Source organism: Oncorhynchus tshawytscha, unplaced genomic scaffold (genome assembly GCF_018296145.1).
Source record: "Oncorhynchus tshawytscha isolate Ot180627B unplaced genomic scaffold, Otsh_v2.0 Un_contig_2591_pilon_pilon, whole genome shotgun sequence".
Lineage (NCBI taxonomy): Eukaryota > Metazoa > Chordata > Actinopteri > Salmoniformes > Salmonidae > Oncorhynchus > Oncorhynchus tshawytscha.
Window position 1 is genome coordinate 92501 of NW_024609749.1, and position 18224 is coordinate 110724.

General features: G+C 47.2%; 1 protein-coding gene across 1 annotated transcript in view; it reads right to left on the reverse strand.

Moving 5' to 3' along the window:
* LOC112241006 (ATP-binding cassette sub-family C member 9) overlaps positions 1-18224 on the reverse strand; it is a 68880-nt gene that overhangs the window by 23284 nt on the left and 27372 nt on the right. Inside the window, 17 exon segments of the mRNA XM_042317556.1 lie at positions 825-988; positions 1325-1548; positions 1551-1679; positions 1769-1871; positions 2143-2268; positions 2517-2654; positions 4467-4547; positions 4754-4838; positions 6145-6246; positions 7699-7737; positions 8747-8782; positions 10185-10290; positions 11396-11468; positions 15519-15626; positions 16766-16874; positions 17022-17039; positions 17145-17152. Coding sequence (XP_042173490.1) covers positions 825-988; positions 1325-1548; positions 1551-1679; positions 1769-1871; positions 2143-2268; positions 2517-2654; positions 4467-4547; positions 4754-4838; positions 6145-6246; positions 7699-7737; positions 8747-8782; positions 10185-10290; positions 11396-11468; positions 15519-15626; positions 16766-16874; positions 17022-17039; positions 17145-17152 — 1649 coding nt within the window.

Consider the following 18224-nt stretch of genomic DNA (forward strand, 5'->3'; position numbering starts at 1 on the left):
AGTATAAGAATCTGTTGGTGAGGTGTGTCGTGGGTACCCTGTACCTATAGGTGAGTGTGTGTACCGTGGGTACCTGATATAGGTGAAGGTGTGTCGTGGGTACCTGATATAGGTGAGGTGTGTCGTGGGTACCTGATATAGGTGAGGTGTGTCGTGGGTACCTGATAGGTACCTGATATAGGTGAGGTGTGTCGTGGGTACCTGATATAGGTGAGGTGTGTCGTGGGTACCTGATATAGGTGAGGTGTGTCGTGGGTACCTGATATAGGTGAGGTGTGTCGTGGGTACCTGATATAGGTGAGGTGTGTCGTGGGTACCTGATATAGGTGAGGTGTGTCGTGGGTACCTGATATAGGTGAGGTGTGTCGTGGGTACCTGATAGGTGAGGTGTGTCGTGGGTACCTGATAGGTGAGGTGTGTCGTGGGTACCTGATAGGTGAGGGTGTGTCGTGGGTACCTGATAGGTGAGGTGTGTCGGGTACCTGATAGGTGAGGTGTCGTGGGTACCTGATAGGTGAGGTGTGTCGTGGGTACCTGAGGTGAGGTGTGTCGTGGGTACCTGATTGGTGAGGTGATGGGTACCTGATGGGTGGTGTCGTGGGTACCTGAGGTGAGGTGAGGTGTGTCGTGGGTACCTGATAGGTGAGGTGTGTCGTGGGTACCTGATAGGTGAGGTGTGTCGTGGGTACCTGATAGGTGAGGTGTGTCGTGGGTACCTGATAGGTGAGGTGTGTCATGGGTACCTGATAGGTGAGGTGTGTCGTGGGTACCTGATAGATGAGGTGTGTCGTGGGTACCTGATGGGTGAGGTGTGTCGTGGGTACCTGATAGGTGCGTGGATGATCTTGTTGAGCAGGTTGTGGTGCAGGTTAGTAGCAGCAGACAGACCCAGGAACTCCACAGTCAGAGAGGTGATCAGACAGAGGGCTATCCCCGCTCCACACAGGATGATAAACACTGGCACATAGTAGGAGTCAGGCAGACCAGCCTAGTAACCACACAATACACCACAAAGACACATAGTAGGAATCAGGCTGACCAGCCTAGTAACCACACAATACACCACAAAGACACATAGTAGGAGTCAGGCTGACCAGCCTAGTAACCACATAATACACCACAAAGACACATAGTAGGAGTCAGGCAGACCAGCCTAGTAACCACATAATACACCACAAAGACACATAGTAGGAGTCAGGCTGACCAGCCTAGTAACCACATAATACACCACAAAGACACATTCTGTCAGATATCAGGATTTCAACAGGCCTTACTCACTTCCACTAACACTGAGTACTGGTTGTGAAAGGTGTTCATATCTCACCGCTGAGTTTGTCCGATTGGAGAAGACAGCTGCTGCAGAGGCATTTGCAAAGTCTCCTGTAACATTTCCAAAGTCTGGGGCATATCCATTAGCATCGCCATTAGCAGTCCCATTGACTGGGACATCGCCATTAGCAGTCCCATTGACTGGGACATCGCCATTAGCAGTCCATTCGGCCAGCCAGTAGTCGATGGCGACCATGACGGAGTGTTTCAGCAGCTTGAGAAGACCATGAGGAAGACCATGAGGAAGCCACCAGAGGACAGGTACTGCCAGCACACCCTCCACGGGATCTTAGAGCGCCGACTGGTGGTCGTCGACATGTTGTCGTCCTCTTCCTCCTCCTCTTCCTCCTCTGTCAGGGACGAGAGAAGGAGTGATTATTGTCATATGTTGTAACAGAACTTAACTTGTTTGAGATACAGTGTTGACAATGCATTTCACCTTCTTCGTCATCGTCGACCTGGTTCTTGGCCTCTCTGGAGTAGAAAGCTCTTCTCAGGGTCTTCCTCTCCAGAGCAGTCTGACAGTTATCAATCTCAGTGTCCTGCAGTACAGATACAACTGTTGTTAGGTTGGTTGGCAGGTAAATTAGCTACACTACACATTACAGACCAGAGGAGGCTGGTGGGAGGAGTTATCGGAGGACAGGCTCATTGTAATGGCTGGAATAAATGGAATGGTCAAACACGTTGTTTCCATGTGTTGGCTCCGTTCCATTTATTCCATACCAGCCTTTACAATGAGTCCTTCTATAACTCCACCCTCCAGCCTCCTCTATGACGTCTGTCAGTAGGAGAGTAAGAAGTGAATATGACCTTCTCTAGTTCCTGGTCCTGTCTGTTCATCAGGGTCTTCCAGTGTTCATACAGCTCTACATCATGAGTCTGAATGTCCTTCAGAGTGCCTTCCCTCAGCACTGAGCCATCCTTCATGGCTATGATCTGGGACACAGAGAGAACCGTGTAAAATCAGGACCCTTATAAACAAACCGTCTCAGGGTAGGAATGCTGATCTAGGATCAGGTCCCCCCGCCCTGTCCGTGTCATACTCTTTATTATGATCTAAATGGAAAAACTGATCCTGTATCAGCAGCATTCCTACTCTAAGATGCTTTATGAATACAGACCCAGTGCAAACGGTAGAGAGGACATTGGGAGAGGAATCCACACCAGACTGTTGAGATGCTCACCCAGTCAGCGTGGATGAGGTACTGCAGTTTGTGTGTGACCAGGACCACGGTGCGTTTATCATCCTGTAGGAACTTCAGGATGCCCTCCTGCATCAGGTGGTCACTCAGGTGGATGTCCAGCGCTGAGAACGGGTCATCCTGAGGGTAAAGGTCAGAGATCAGGGGTCAGAGACAACATGGACGATCCAATCAGATCAGAGCGTATCAGAGTGAAAGACTGTGGATTAAATTATGTTTTTTTAACAGGAGATCATATTAATTCATATTAAGTTACAGCAAGTTTAATTCACAGGTCTGAGATGATCTCAGGACATACAGTCAATCAAACCTAGTTCCCAGAAGACCCCGGAACCTGAATAAACACCAATGTATTACCCTAGGATGACTTAGTCTTTATACTGTACAGCACTGAGACACGTAAACAGTCCTGAGGGCAGAAGGTCTGAGATCATCAGACACAGCATGATAGACACCTCATTAGGAGACAAGACGTCATAAAGACGTACTTAGCTAATAGATGTTGCTTCTAGCTGGGTGTTCACTCTGCAGTCCCATTGTGTATTAATACAGCACTTTAGAGGGCTATTTCCTTATTTGGCACATTTGTCTGTGTGAGCTGAGCTTCGTATGGAGGATCGTGCCCGGTCCTATCCCATGACAGCCAGAGAGGCTGTATCAGGGGCGGAGGTTAGACATCTAATTAACAGTTGCCACAAGAAATTATGTGGGAACACAAACAGATGATGACATCACACAGGAGTAGGAAGAAATGGGATGTAGATGTACATAGAGTTGTCTGTAGAAGCGAGAGACGGGAAAGTGTGTGTGTGTACGTGTGTGAGTGTACGTGTGTGTGTGTGCGTGTGATTGTGTGTACGTGTGTGTGTGTACGTGTGTGTGTGTGTGTACGTGTGTGTGTGTGTACGTGTGTGATTGTGTGTACGTGTGTGTGTGTACGTGTGTGAGTGTGTATATGGCTAGCCAGGCCAGATGGCAGAGCAGAGGGATGCCTGTAAACATGATATGGTTACAAGAGAGGCCTGCGGACAGAGATCCATCCCACCTGCTGCTCCTCCCGTTCCCATGCAGAGGGAGGCTGGCTGGCCCTCCCTGGATCTCCCTGGCTGCCTCTGAAATCACACCCTATTCCCGATATAGTTCATCCTTTCTCACACACTGTCCCAAAAGCAGTGTACTGTTAGGGAATAGAAAAGGGTGTCGCTGTCTTTGGCTCTATTTGGCTCTCCCTGGAACACCTAGAGAACACCCTAGAACACCTAGATAACATCCTAAAACACAGAGAACATCCTAGAACACATAGAGAACACCCTAGAACACCTAGAGAACACCCTAGAACACATAGAGAACACCCTAAAACACATAGAGAACACCCTAGAACACCTAGAGAACACCCTAGAACACCCTAGAACACCCTAGAACACATAGAGAACACCCTAAAACACCAAGAGAACACCCTAAAACACCAAAAGAACCCCCTAGAACCCCCTAAAACACACAGAAAACACCCTAAAACACATAGAGAACACCCTAGAACACCTAGATAACACCTAGAGAACACCCTAGAACACCTAGAGAACACCCTAGAACGCCTAGAGAACACCCTAGAACACATAGAGAACACCCTAGAACACCTAGAGAACACCCTATAATACCTAGAGAAATTACCCTAAAACACCATAGAAAACCCACAGAACACCCTAGAGCACAAAAAACACTGTGGAATACCTAGAGAACACCCTAGTACACCCTAGAACACCTAGAGAACACCATAGAACACAAAGAGAACACTCTAGAACACCCTGGCTCTGTCTGACTATTCTGAGAAGCCATCCTTGAGGGAGAGCTTCCAGCCTCTTCCAGTGAACTCAACAGGAAATGGATCTTCTATTGAAGTCAATAGATAAAGCACTTTATCAGTCATTGACTCACCAGGAAGACGATGTTGGTGTTCTGGTAGAGAGCCCGAGCCACACATATCCTCTGTCTCTGGCCTCCACTCAGGTTGATCCCCTGGGAGAAAAACACACTGTTAAGAAGAGTAGCCAGGTACACAAGGAATCTGACACAAATCACTGTTCACTACTAGTTCTTGGTATAATATGTCATTGTGTCTGAGGTAAGAGATGGGGCTTGTGCTTAAAATAATAATAATAATAATAATACTGAGGTGATTATAATAATGTAATAATGTAATAATTTAGCCAGTGTTTCAGTACCCTCTCTCCGATCTCCGTCTGGTCTCCGAAGGGCAGGAGGTCTACATCAGGCTGCAGGGAGCAGGCATCAATCACAGTCTTGTATCTGAGACACACAGCAGGGCATCAGACTGACAACACCCTCTATTAAAACACAGTTAAAAACATGGCTGCCTTGGAAACTAAGGGATTCAACAGCACAGGAAAAAAGTCGTCATTAGAGAAGAGATATAAGCCAGCATCAGCCTCAAGAAGCATCAAGAGTGATAGCAATCTGATGGACCATCTAATTAGTGTCATTAAATGTACATCTCAGCTGATGCAAGACCAAGTGAATTAACCAAACACAAACATTGGTCTAGTCTTAATTACATTGATGAATGGTGTTGAGGAGCAGCAGATAATACAGTAGAGTAGAGTAGAGTAGAGTAGAGTAGAGTAGAGTAGAGTAGAGTACAGTACAGTACAGTACAGTACAGTAGAGTTCAATACAGTAGTTCAGTACAGTACAGTAGAGTAGAGTAGAGTAGAGTAGAGTAGAGTACAGTACAGTACAGTACAAGTACAGTACAGTACAGTACAGTACAGTACAGTACAGTAGAGTTCAATAGAGTAGAGTACAGTAGAGTAGAGTACAGGAGAGTGGCGTACAGTACAGTAGAGTAGAGTATAGCAGAGTACAGTAGAGTACAGTAGAGTACAGTACATTAGAGTAGGGTACAGTAGAGTAGGGTACAGTAAAGTAGGGTAGAGTACAGTACAGTACAGTAGGTTAGAGTAGAGTAGAGTAGGTTAGAGTAGAGTAGAGTAGAGGAGAGTACAGTAGAGTAGGTTAGAGTAGAGTACAGTAGAGTAGGTAAGAGTACAGTACAGTAGGTTAGATTAGAGTAGAGTAGAGTACAGTACAGTACAGTACAGTAGGTTAGAGTAGAGTAGAGTAGAGTAGAGTAGAGTAGAGTAGAGTAGAGTAGAGTAGAGTAGAGTAGAGGAGAGGAGAGGAGAGTACAGTACAGTAGATTAGGGTAGAGTAGAGTACAGTACAGTAGGTTAGAGTACAGTACAGTACAGTACAGTACAGTACAGTACAGTACAGTACAGTACAGTACAGTACAGTACAGTAGAGTAGAGGAGATGAGAGTACAGTAGAGTAGCTTAGAGTACAGTACAGTACAGTAGGTTAGAGTAGAGTACAGTACAGTACAGTAGAGTAGGTTAGAGTACAGCACAGTAGGTTAGAGTAGAGTAGAGTTAAAGTAGAGTAGAGTAGAGTAGAGTGGAGTAGAGTACAGTAAAGTAGAGTAGAGTGGAGTAGAGTACAGTACAGTACAGTAGAGTAAAGTAGAGTAGAGTAGAGTGGAGTAAAGTAGAGTAGGGTAGGGTAGAGTAGGGTAGAGTAGAGAGTGGTGTTTTACCTCTGTTTGTTGAAGGGACTGCCAAACGTGATGTTATCCTCCACGGTGGCATTCAGCAGCCAAGACTTCTGGGTAGCGTAGCCCACAGAGTACCTGTTCTTACTGAGGCATTATGGGAAATGGAGGCAAAAGAGAGAGAGAGCTCAAACTACAAACATGGCGGTAGGGGAGGGGGTAATCTTTGAGACGTCAACATTGAGGCACATCAAGCGGTGAGTGGGGGAAGTGGGTTTAGGTTTCTAACACAGGTTAATGATGAGCTGGAAGAGTTGAACCAAAATAACAACAATGTGCTGGGAGTCCAGTTTGTTGATCTTGTTGGATGTGCAGCAGAACTACCCAAAGAACTACCCAAAGGATATGCTTGAGGATAAGAGCATTATGTATCTGAAGGCACAGTGCTTTGTGTACCATTGTATACCAGTGTTCCCACCACCATATGTTAGCCTTAGCTGTTATTAATGGCTGAGTAATTGTACGATATAAGAGAAAGAGAGAATGAAGACGTTAGCTATGGGTCATGCACACTAACCAGGATGTTGGTCTCTTTGTGTACTGTATTCCTATTGTCTCCTGTTGAAAACATACTGTGGAGGTGAATCCACAGTGTCAAAATATATCTCTATCCCTTTAACTGCCTTTTCAGTCAGTTACTTCAGACCCAGACTCCCAGCATGGAAGCACACAAACACTCCACGACTCACTCCACGACTCACTCCACGACCAGCTAGTAACAACTCAATGATCACCATGACTGAGGAATGGAGGGGTTGAGGGAGGGATAAAGGGAATGATGGGAGGGGAATGGAGGGATTGAGGGAGGGATATAGGGAATGATGGGAGGGGAATGGAGGGATTGAGGGAGGGATATAGGGAATGATGGGAGGGATTGAGAGAGGGATATAGGGAATGATGGCAGGGGAATGGAGGGATTGAGGCAGGGATATAGGGAATGATGGCAGGGGAATGGAGGGATTGAGGCAGGGATATAGGGAATGATGGCAGGGAATGGAGGGATTGAGGGAGGGATATAGGGAATGATGGGAGGGATTGAGAGAGGGATATAGGGAATGATGGCAGGGAATGGAGGGATTGAGGGAGGAATATAGGGAATGATGGCAGGGAATTGGAGGATTGAGGGAGGGATAAAGGAATGATGGTAGGGGAATGGAGGGATTGAGGAGGGATATAGGGAATAATGGCAGGGGAATGGAGGGATTGAGGGAGGGATATAGGAATGATGGCAGGGGAATGGAGGGATTGAGGGAGGGATATAGGGAATGATGGCAGGGGAATGGAGGGATTGAGGAGGATAAAGGGAATGATGGTAGGGAATGGAGGGATTGAGGGAGGGATATAGGGAATGATGGCAGGGAATGGAGGGATTGAGGAGGGATATAGGGAATGATGGCAGGGGAATGGAGGAAGGGGGGTGACGGCAGTGGAAGGGAGGAAGGGGGTGACGGCAGTGGAAGGGAGGAAGGGGGTGACGGCAGTGGAAGGGAGGAAGGGGTGACGGCAGGGTCCCTTCAGAGGAAGTTTAAAAAGGGGTACCTCCTGGTTTCTTCAAAAGACCCATCCGTCTCAAAACAACTGCAAGTCACGTTCAATGTGTTAGAGTCTGTACAGCCAGATAGACACAACCACCTCGACTTCAACTTCCTTTACACATGAAGAGCTGAACCGCACGCGCGTGTGTGTGTGTGTGTGTGTGTGTGTGTGTGTGTGTGTGTGTGTGTACCGAGTCGCGTATGTGTGTTCAAATGTAAATCTAGCAGAAGTGTCCTTACAGTAAAGCCCTAAAACTGTGTATCGGGGCGAAGACATTTGGACAGAGAGCCAAGAGTCAATTTAATCCAGCTTTATCTACAGAATGACCTCCCTCAACAGTGCAGGCATACTGTCATGATACTGTCATTGTCTCAGGCCCAGTGCTCTGTCTGCTCTAATAGTGTTATGGCTTCTCCTAGAATGATGTAGGTCTACATGAGGGTGGGTGGGATTCAGTGGGGATAACAGAGTCTGCTTAATCAACCATTCTCAACCCAGTCCTTGGGGCCACTAGTCCTTTCACATATTTGGTGTATATTCTAAAAAGTCAACTAGTGTTGAGACCTAAATGATTCAACTATGGTCAATTTAGCCAACTGACTTAAGTGTTGAGACCCAAATTATTCAACTATTCAACTAATAGCCAAATGACTTAAGTGTTGAGACCTAAATGATTCAAATGGTCAATTAGCCAAATGACTATTCAAAATTAATCAATTAATAGCCAAATGACTTAAGTGTTGAGACCTAAATGATTCATATGGTCAACTAATAGCCAAATGACTTAAGTGTTGAGACCTAAATGATTCATATGGTCAACTAATAGCCAAATGACTTAAGTGTTGAGACCTAAATGATTCATATGGTCAACTAATAGCCAAATGACTTAAGTGTTGAGACCTAAATGATTCATATGGTCAACTAATAGCCAAATGACTTAAGTGTTGGGACTAAAGGATTCATATGGTCAACTAATAGCCAAAGGACTTGTAAATGTAGAATGTACTGTACAGGGGTGAGATGGGAAGAGTAAACCCGAGGGAGAAAATACCTGTTGGCCTCGTGCAGCATCTCACTCACAGGCAGTCTGATTTAGATAGAAAACAACCACGACAGAAGAAGACAGAACACAGACAAGGCTGAGGTTAGTGTCTACGGCCCGTGGTGACTACCTGTCCTGCTATGGTACTGACTGGCACCTTCGTTCGCTCACATAAGAGTGGACTTTATTTGGAAAGGTCAATTTCATTTTTGGATTACTGCTAAGAAGAGCAACCGTTATGGTTCTAAACCGATTGAGGAGAGACATAGTGGTTCTAATGGTAACTGTGGTGCACCATCAGTATCATAGAGAACTTTAAAGAACTATATGGACCATGTTTCATAGCAGTGTATGAAGGGAGAGAAGTGTTTAATAGATTGGTAGGGTATTTTACAGCTTATTAACAGGCTGGGACTTAATAGATTACAATCAAATCAACAGCTACTAAACCTACAACAAACTAATACCACTGTTTTCATTCAGTCTAGCTCCAAATGAAAACCTTCCGGTCAGAAGTGTATTATTCACTCAATAACCCAAACAAATACTTAACCCAATCCAATCTAATTCAATTATACAATTGAACACTTCCTGGACAAGTAATCACGCTAACTCCCAGCCAATATGTTGTTGGCAAGAAAAATGCTGCAACGCCCAGTTCGTTAGCAATTAGCATGTGTCTGTTCTTCCGCTCAGGTTTCAGTCTAAATGCTAATGCTATGAATGCTAATGCTATGAATGCTAATCAGAGATCCATCTCCAGAACATCACATACAACCCAATCTTAATTTGACATTAGAGTACATTAATGTGGGTGCAGATCTCAAATTAAGATTTGGCCCTAGGAGATGGACATAGATTTTCTGTTTTGTTGTAAAAATATGAATAACAGAGAAATGTGAAGACAGAGAGTTGAAAATGGAAAGGTCCAGTTTTATAAGTGATGGTGACTGTGAGGTTGTGTTATAGAGATGAGTAGATAGATAGATGATGTTAGACAGTCAAAGTTCAGGCAAAGCTGTCATCAGCAAGCAGACAGTGAGCGATGTACAGAGACAGAGGAGCAGCCAGCTCTCCTTCCATAGCAACCACAGCCACAGAGACAGACACAGACACAGGAAGGACAACACACAGGACCAACAAGATGGAGGGTGGAATGGCTTCTTATTCCACAGATGAAGGCTTTGATTAGCATTGGTGGAGAAGCACAGTGTAACACCCATTTCAAATGGACTTAATGGACGAGTCTGACAGCTAGTCAACTCTAGAAAGACACGACGACCCAAAACGAGACTGAGAGGGATAAAGAGGAAATGAGATGTGTGTCCATCTTGGTCTTTGAGTGGACCTCAGCATGTTCAGTACCTAATAAAGATGAGGACCCCAGAGATTTACACCCTATTATAGACCTTCTAACATGTAGCTTATGCCGGTTGGTACCACTCACTTGCTCCAGTAGACCTTTCCACTGAGGGTCTGCATCTCTCCCAGCATGGCCAGCAACAGGGACGACTTCCCACAACCCACCTGGCCCACGATCATGGTCAGCTGACCTGGAGATCAGACACAGGACAAGAAGACACTATATGAAGGTATGAAGACACTATATAAAGATAAGAAGACACTATATAAAGATAAGAAGACACTATATAAAGATATGAAGACACTATATAAAGGTATGAAGACACTATATAAAGATAAGAAGACACTATATAAAGATAAGAAGACACTATATAAAGATAAGAAGACACTATATAAAGGTAAGAAGACACTATATAAAGATAAGAAGACACTATATAAAGATAAAGACATTATATAAAGATAAGAAGACACTATATAAAGATAAGAAGACACTATATAAAGATAAGAAGACACTATATAAAGATAAGAAGACACTATATAAAGATAAGAAGACACTATATAAAGATAAGAAGACACTATATAAAGATAAGAAGACACTATATAAAGATAAGAAGACACTATATAAAGATAAGAAGACACTATATAAAGGTATGAAGACACTATATAAAGATAAGAAGACACTATATAAAGATAAGAAGACACTATATAAAGGTATGAAGACACTATATAAAGCATTAGAGACAACAGCTTGTTCTATGTCAATCTGACATTGATAATGTCTGTTACAGCCCTGGTTAAATCTTAAAAGTAGGCCAGGATATTGGGATATCTTTATACTCTCAATTTATATCAGTCATGTTTCCACATCAGTGGAGGCTGGTGGGAGGAGTTATAGGAGGATGAGCTCATTATAATGGCTAGAATGGAGAATTAATTGAACGGAGTCAATCATAGTTTCCATACGTTTGATACCGTTCCATTTATTACATTCCAGCCATTATAATGAGCCTGTCCTCCTATAACTCCTCCCACCAGCCTCCACTGTTCCACATATCCTACATAACACATCTACTCCCTCAGCTGCAGCAAATAGTGGACAACCAGGACCAGCCTATCCTGTTTGTCTTAGCTGTCATATCTTACGGGCCACGGGCCATGAGGTCATAGCAGGGAGATATACTACACTGTCACACACACACACACAGCTGGTGTTAGATATACTACACTGACTGTCGATGACCTCCTAAACAGGACGCAGCCTGGCGTTGCCATAGTGTTCCCAGCGGATCGGGTTACCTGTTGGAATGCAGATGTTGATGTCGGACAACGTTGACAAGTTGCTTCCCCATGTGAAGAATCCACCGTTCACCTGAACAGGATACAGTGGTATCAGGCTGACAGAAAAGCATTAGACATGGAGCCTACCTGACATGGAGCCTACATGACATGGAGCCTACCTGACATGGACCCTACCTGACATGGAGCCTACATGACATGGAGCCTACATGACATGGAGCCTACCATGACATGGAGCCTACCTGACATGGAGCCTACATGACATGGAGCCTACCTGACATGGAGCCTACCTGACATGGAGCCTACATGACATGGAGCCTACATGACATGGAGCCTACCATGACATGGAGCCTACCTGACATGGAGCCTACATGACATGGAGCCTACCTGACATGGAGCCTACATGACATGGAGCCTACATGACATGGAGCCTACCTGACATGGAGCCTACCTGACATGGAGCCTACATGACATGGAGCCGACATGACATGGAGCCTACCTGACATGGAGCCTACATGACATGGAGCCTACCTGACATGGAGCCTACATGACATGGAGCCTACCTGACATGGAGCCTACATGACATGGAGCCTACCTGACATGGAGCCTACATGACTGGAGCCTACCTGACATGGAGCCTACATGACATGGAGCCTACCTGACATGGAGCCTACATGACATGGAGCCTACATGACATGGAGCCTACCTGACATGGAGCCTACCTGACATGGAGCCTACATGACATGGAGCCTACCTGACATGGAGCCTACATGACATGGAGCCTACCTGACATGGAGCCTACCTGACATGGAGCCTACCTGACATGGAGCCTACCTGACATGGAGCCTACATGGAGCCTGACATGGAGCCTACCTGACATGGAGCCTACCTGACATGGAGCCTACCTGACATGGAGCCTACATGACATGGAGCCTACCTGACATGGAGCCTACATGACATGGAGCCTACATGTTATAGTCTGCAGCTGGTGGTTTAGATACGTATGTGTACATAGAAATAATTAACCATTTAGGTCTTTAAGGCAAATATAATAGCATGTTTACATAGTTATGTTGTGTTTTATGTCTTGTCCGATTCTACTGTTTATTATAGCCAGTAATCCCCCCTCCCTTCCATCCCCTACAGCAAAACCACACAAGATCTGAGATTCAGTGACGCAGAACTAATAAATACAAGTTGAAAATGAAAGACAGACGTCTTATTACCGCTGAGAAAAGAGACTTGGTAAATTAAGTTTGTAAATAGACAGAGCGGATGTTACGGGGGTGAGGACCAGAGGGGATGGGGAGTCTTGAAAGGGAGGCTGGGATAGGGGTAGAGAGAGGTAGAGAGGAAGTGGAGGAAGATAGGGGTAGAGAGAGGTAGAGAGGAGTGGAGGAAGATAGGGGTAGAGAGGGAGTGGAGGAAGATAGGGGTAGAGAGAGGTAGAGAGGGAGTGGAGGAAGATAGGGGCAGAGAGAGGTAGAGAGGGAGTGGAGGAAGATAGGGGTAGAGAGGGAGTGGAGGAAGATAGGGGTAGAGAGAGGTAGAGAGGGAGTGGAGGAAGATAGGGGTAGAGAGAGGATAGAGAGGGAGTGGAGGAAGATAGGGTAGAGAGATAGAGAGGGAGTGGAGGAAGATGGGGGGGTATAGAGAGGTAGAGAGGGAGTGGAGGAAGATAGGGGTAGAGAGAGTTAGAGAGGGAGTGGAGGAAAATAGGGGTTAGAGAGGTAGAGAGGGAGTGGAGGAAGATAGGGGTAGAGAGAGGAGGAAGAGAGGGAGTGGAGGAAGATAGGGGTAGAGAGAGAAGAGAGGGAGTGGAGGAGAGAGGGAGTGGAGGAAGACAGAGAAAGAGAGGGAGTGGAGGAAGAAGAGAGAGGTAGAGAGGGGTGGAGGAAGATATGGGTAGGGTGAGAGGTAGAGAGGGAGTGGAGGAAGATATGGGTAGAGAGAGGAGAGAGGGGTGAGGAAGATAGGGGTAGAGAGAGGTAGAGAGGGAGTGGAGGAAGATGGGGAGAGAGAGGTAGAGAGGGAGTGGAGGAAGATAGGGGTAGAGAGAGGTAGAGAGGGAGTGGAGGAGGGGACGCTGGGAGTCAGAGATGGGGTGATAAGATGGAAGAGAAGAGAGAGGGGGGAATAAAGAGGGAAAGAGAATGGTTGTCGAGACAGAGCGGAAGAGAGAGAGAGAAGGGGTGATGGGAGACAGAGAGGAAGACAGAGAGAAGGGGTGATGGGAGACAGAGAGGAAGACAAAGAGAAGGGGTGATGGGAGACAGAGAGGAAGACAAAGAGAAGGGGTGATGGGAGACAGAGAGGAAGACAGAGAGAAGGGCTGATGGGAGACAGAGAGGAAGACAAAGAGAAGGGGTGATGGGAGACAGAGAGGAAGACAGAGAGAAGGGGTGATGGGAGACAGCGAGGCAGACAGAGAGAAGGGGTGATGGGAGACAGAGAGGAAGACAGAGAGAAGGGGTGATGGGAGACAGAGAGGAAGACAAAGAGAAGGGGTGATGGGAGACAGAGAGGAAGACAGAGAGAAGGGGTGATGGGAGACAGAGAGGAAGACAGAGAGAAGGGGTGATGGGAGACAGAGAGGAAGACAGAGAGAAGGGGTGATGGGAGACAGAGAGGAAGACAGAGAGAAGGGGTGATGGGAGACAGAGAGGAAGACAGAGAGAAGGGGTGATGGGAGACAGAGAGGAGGGTAGAGAGAGGCAGAGAGAAGGGGTGATGGGAGACAGTGAGGAGGGGTAGAGAGAGGTAGAGAGAAGGGGTGATGGGAGACAGTGAGGAAGGTAGAGAGAGGCAGAGAGAAGGGGTGATGGGAGACAGAGAGGAAGACAGAGAGAAGGGGTGATGGGAGACAGAGAGGAGGGTAGAGAGAGGCAGAGAGAAGGGGTGATGGGAGACAGGAGGTCAGAGAGAGATCCTTCAGGGAGACAGTGAGGAAGGTCTCCCTCCACTCCTTCTGAGGAGAGAGAGGCAGAGTGATGGGAGACAGAGAGGACTCCTGGGAGAGACAGTAGAGAGAAGGGGTGATGGGAGACAGAGAGGAGGGTAGAGAGAGGCAGAGAGAAGGGGTGATGGGAGACAGAGAGGAGGGTAGAGAGAGGCAGAGAGAAGGGGTGATGGGAGACAGAGAGGGGGGTAGAGAGAGGCAGAGAGAAGGGGTGATGGGAGACAGTGAGGAAGGTAGAGAGAGAAAGCGGGTGAGATGATAGAGGAGACAGAGAAAGAAGATTTGTCTGGTTCACACACAGCAGCAGCCCATCCATTCGACCCTCCTGCTGCCCCCAAGCTCATTAACAGACTGCCTACAATAATGCTGTGGGTCCACAGGGATAGCAACAGGATGTGGACCCCAAAGAGACCAGAACAGGGGCTGAGAACATGTCAGTTAATGAGGGTTCTCTGTTCTCATGAGAATCCCCTGCCTCTGACTCATTATGTGGGTCCTGAGAGTTTAAACTGTCGGTAAATGTTGACTTCTCCTCAGGGTGTGTTTCACACAATGGACAGGCCAAGAGATGAAACATCTGCTGTGAGAGATAGACAGTGGTAACATCTGCTGTGAGAGATAGACAGTGGTAACATCTGCTGTGAGAGATAGACAGTGGTAACATCTGCTGTGAGAGATAGACAGTGGTAACATCTGCTGTGAGAGATAGACAGTGGTAACATCTGCTGTGAGCGATAGACAGTGGTAACATCTGCTGTGAGAGATAGACAGTGGTAACATCTGCTGTGAATGAGAGATAGACAGTGGTAACATCTGCTGTGAGCGATAGACAGTGGTAACATCCGTGGTGTCACGTGTTACTAGAGTGAATGACCCGGGTGGATGTGACAAAAAGGCCAGTTTAAAGGTTTGAGGACAACTGAGGACTCCAGCTCAGAAGCCTCTGTGTGTCTACGTGTCTACGTCTCTACGTGTCTACGTGTCTACGTGCGTGACGAGGCTGCACATGTACGTGAGCTACAGCTCGTCTGTGAGTTGATAGCCTACGTGTCTGTTCCTGTGTCCGTGCATGCAGTCAGCCAGTGTGTGCGGTGCTGTGTGTGTCACAGGTCCTGAGAAGAAGGGCCAATGAGCTTGTTGAGGTGTTGAACTTTGACCCCTGACCTTGACAGCCACGTCCTCAGTCTCGTTGGGTCGCAGTGGTCTGCGTGCTGGCTGCTCATAGTTGTCCATCTGGTAGAGCAGTGGCTGCTTCCTGTTTATAGCCTTGGTCTAGAGAGAGAGAGGTAGGGGGTGGGGAGGAGAGAGGGGAGAGGGAGGGATGGGGATGGGGAGGGAGAGAGGGGAGAGGGAGAGGGAGAGAGGGAGACTGGGGCCCCAAGAGGAATGAGGAGGGAGACTGGGGGGGAGAGGGAGAGAGAGGAGAGAGAGAGGGGGAAGGGAGTGTCTTACTGGAGAGGGGAGGAGAGAGAGAGGGAGGGAGGGGTAGAATGAAAGACAGAAATGGGGAGAGGGAGATGAAGGGAGGGGTGAGAAAACAGAAAAGAGGAGATTGCATTCAGTGATAAACTTGGCCCCTCATCCGCTGTAACCTCCAGGGAGGACCCCCTCTCAGACCCTGACTGAGACTGTCCCCAGAGGGAGCTTCTTATCCCCTACCCCTCATCCCCAAGACATCCCTCCCTCCATCCATCCTTCAGCCCTAAACAAATGGCTCCTCCATCTCACACTAACCCCTCCACCACTCGGTCTCCGTCTCCCTCCACTCCTTCTGAGGAGTCCAACACAGAAATAAACCTGTCAAAGTCCAGAGAACAGCTGAAGACATGACGAGACTGGCAGCAACCAGCAACTTAACGACTCCTGGTTGAGATTCCCCATGAAACACTGCTGCTAGATTGACACGGTGTGTAGTTACAGTTCCTCCTTCTACAGAGACCAGATCTGCTCTGGTCAAACAGACACTTTCTCTGCAGTCCCACCAACAGTTTGAAGTTAGAAACACGTTGGTTCTGAAACGTGGTCAGTTGAAAAGCATCATAACCATCACATCATCCTGACGAGTCCATTAGCCGTGTTGGGAGCTGTGGAAACCCTGTAGTAACACAGTAGTTGTTGTATTCCATGCTGCCTGTGAATGAATAGCTCCTGGATTAGGCTCTGTGCTGTGCTGGCTGAATGTCCAGCATTAGCTGCTCTGGCAGAGGGACAGATAAGTAATTGGGTCATGTTCATTAGGGACCAAAGTGAATAAACAGACTGAAACGCTGAGAGACTACCTCGAAACACACCATTTACTTTACATTTTGCTTCAGTGTTCCCTACTAAACACGACTCAGGCCTGTATTTGGGGAAGTGTTTGGTAATAGGGATGGTGGTGTGTGTGTGTGTGTGTGTGTGTGTGTACTAACCGCCCCAGGGTGTTTCTTACAGGCCTCTAGGGACACAGGCATGTCTCCGTTCCTCCAGCTGTCATCGCCAATCTCATCGCTCTGCAGGAACTCACCCAGCTTCTGGACGCTGTGGATAGGACACGATATGATAGGACACACACACACACACACACATAAATAACCCTTCTATGATACAAATAAGATTCCAGCAGATTGTCTAGCTGGTAACTATCCAGTATTCAGTATCCCTGGGCGTCCTCAGTAGGCCTCTCACCTGACCATGGCCTTGACACTGAGCCCCAAATATAAATGAGGACAGAATATGTGAGTGTCTTACTGGACAAACTGAGCCCCAAATATAAATGAGGACAGAATATAAGCAGTGTGAGTGTCTTACTGGACAAACTGAGCCCCAAATATAAATGAGGACAGAATATAAGCATGTGAGTGTCTTACTGGACAAAATGAGCACCCAAAATAAAGGAGGACATCTCAAATAAAGAGGTGATGTGTCTTACTGGACAAACGGTGTGTGTGTCTCACTAGACATGGATAAATGAGTGTCTCACTAGACATGGAGGTGTAGAGGGCCAAGGTACTGGTCTCACAACATGGAGGTATAAAGAGGACAGAATATGTGTGTGTCTCACTAGACATGGAGGTGTATAGGGAGGACAGGTGTGTGTGTCTCACAAGACATGGAGGTGTAGAGGCCAAGGTGTGTGTGTCTCACTAGACATGGAGGTGTAAATGAGGCCAGAGGTGTGTGTGTCTCACTAGACATGGAGGTGTAGAGGGCCATGGGTGTGTGTGTGTCTCACTAGACATGGAGGTGTAGAGGGCCAAGGTGTGTGTGTCTCACTAGACATGGAAGGTGTCTCACTAGACATGGAGAGGGTGTGTGTCTCAAGGTGTGTGTGTGTCTCACTAGACATGGAGGTGTAGAGCCCCAAGGTGTGTGTGTGTGTCTCACTAGACATGGAGGTGTAGAGGGCCAGTGTGTGTGTCTCACTAGACATGGAGGTGTAGAGGGCCACGGTGTGTGTGTCTCACTAGACATGGAGGTGTAAATGAGGACAGTATGGTGTCTCACTAGACATGGAGGTGTGTGTGTCTCACTAGACATGGAGGTGTAGAGGGCCAAGGTGTGTGTGTCTCACTAGACATGGAGGTGTAGCCCCAAGGGCCACGGTGTGTGTGTCTCACTAGACATGGAGGTGTAGCCCCACGGTGTGGGCCACGGTGTGTGTGTCTCACTAGACATGGAGGTGTAGAGAGGGCACTAGACATGGAGGTGTAGAGGGGTGTGTGTGTCTCACTAGACATGGAGGTGTAGAGAGGGCCAAGGTGTGTGTGTCTCACTAGACATGGAGGTGTAGAGGGCCACGGTGTGTGTGTCTCACTAGACATGGAGGTGTAAAGAGAGGGCCACGGTGTGTGTGTCTCACTAGACATGGAGGTGTAGAGGGCCACGGTG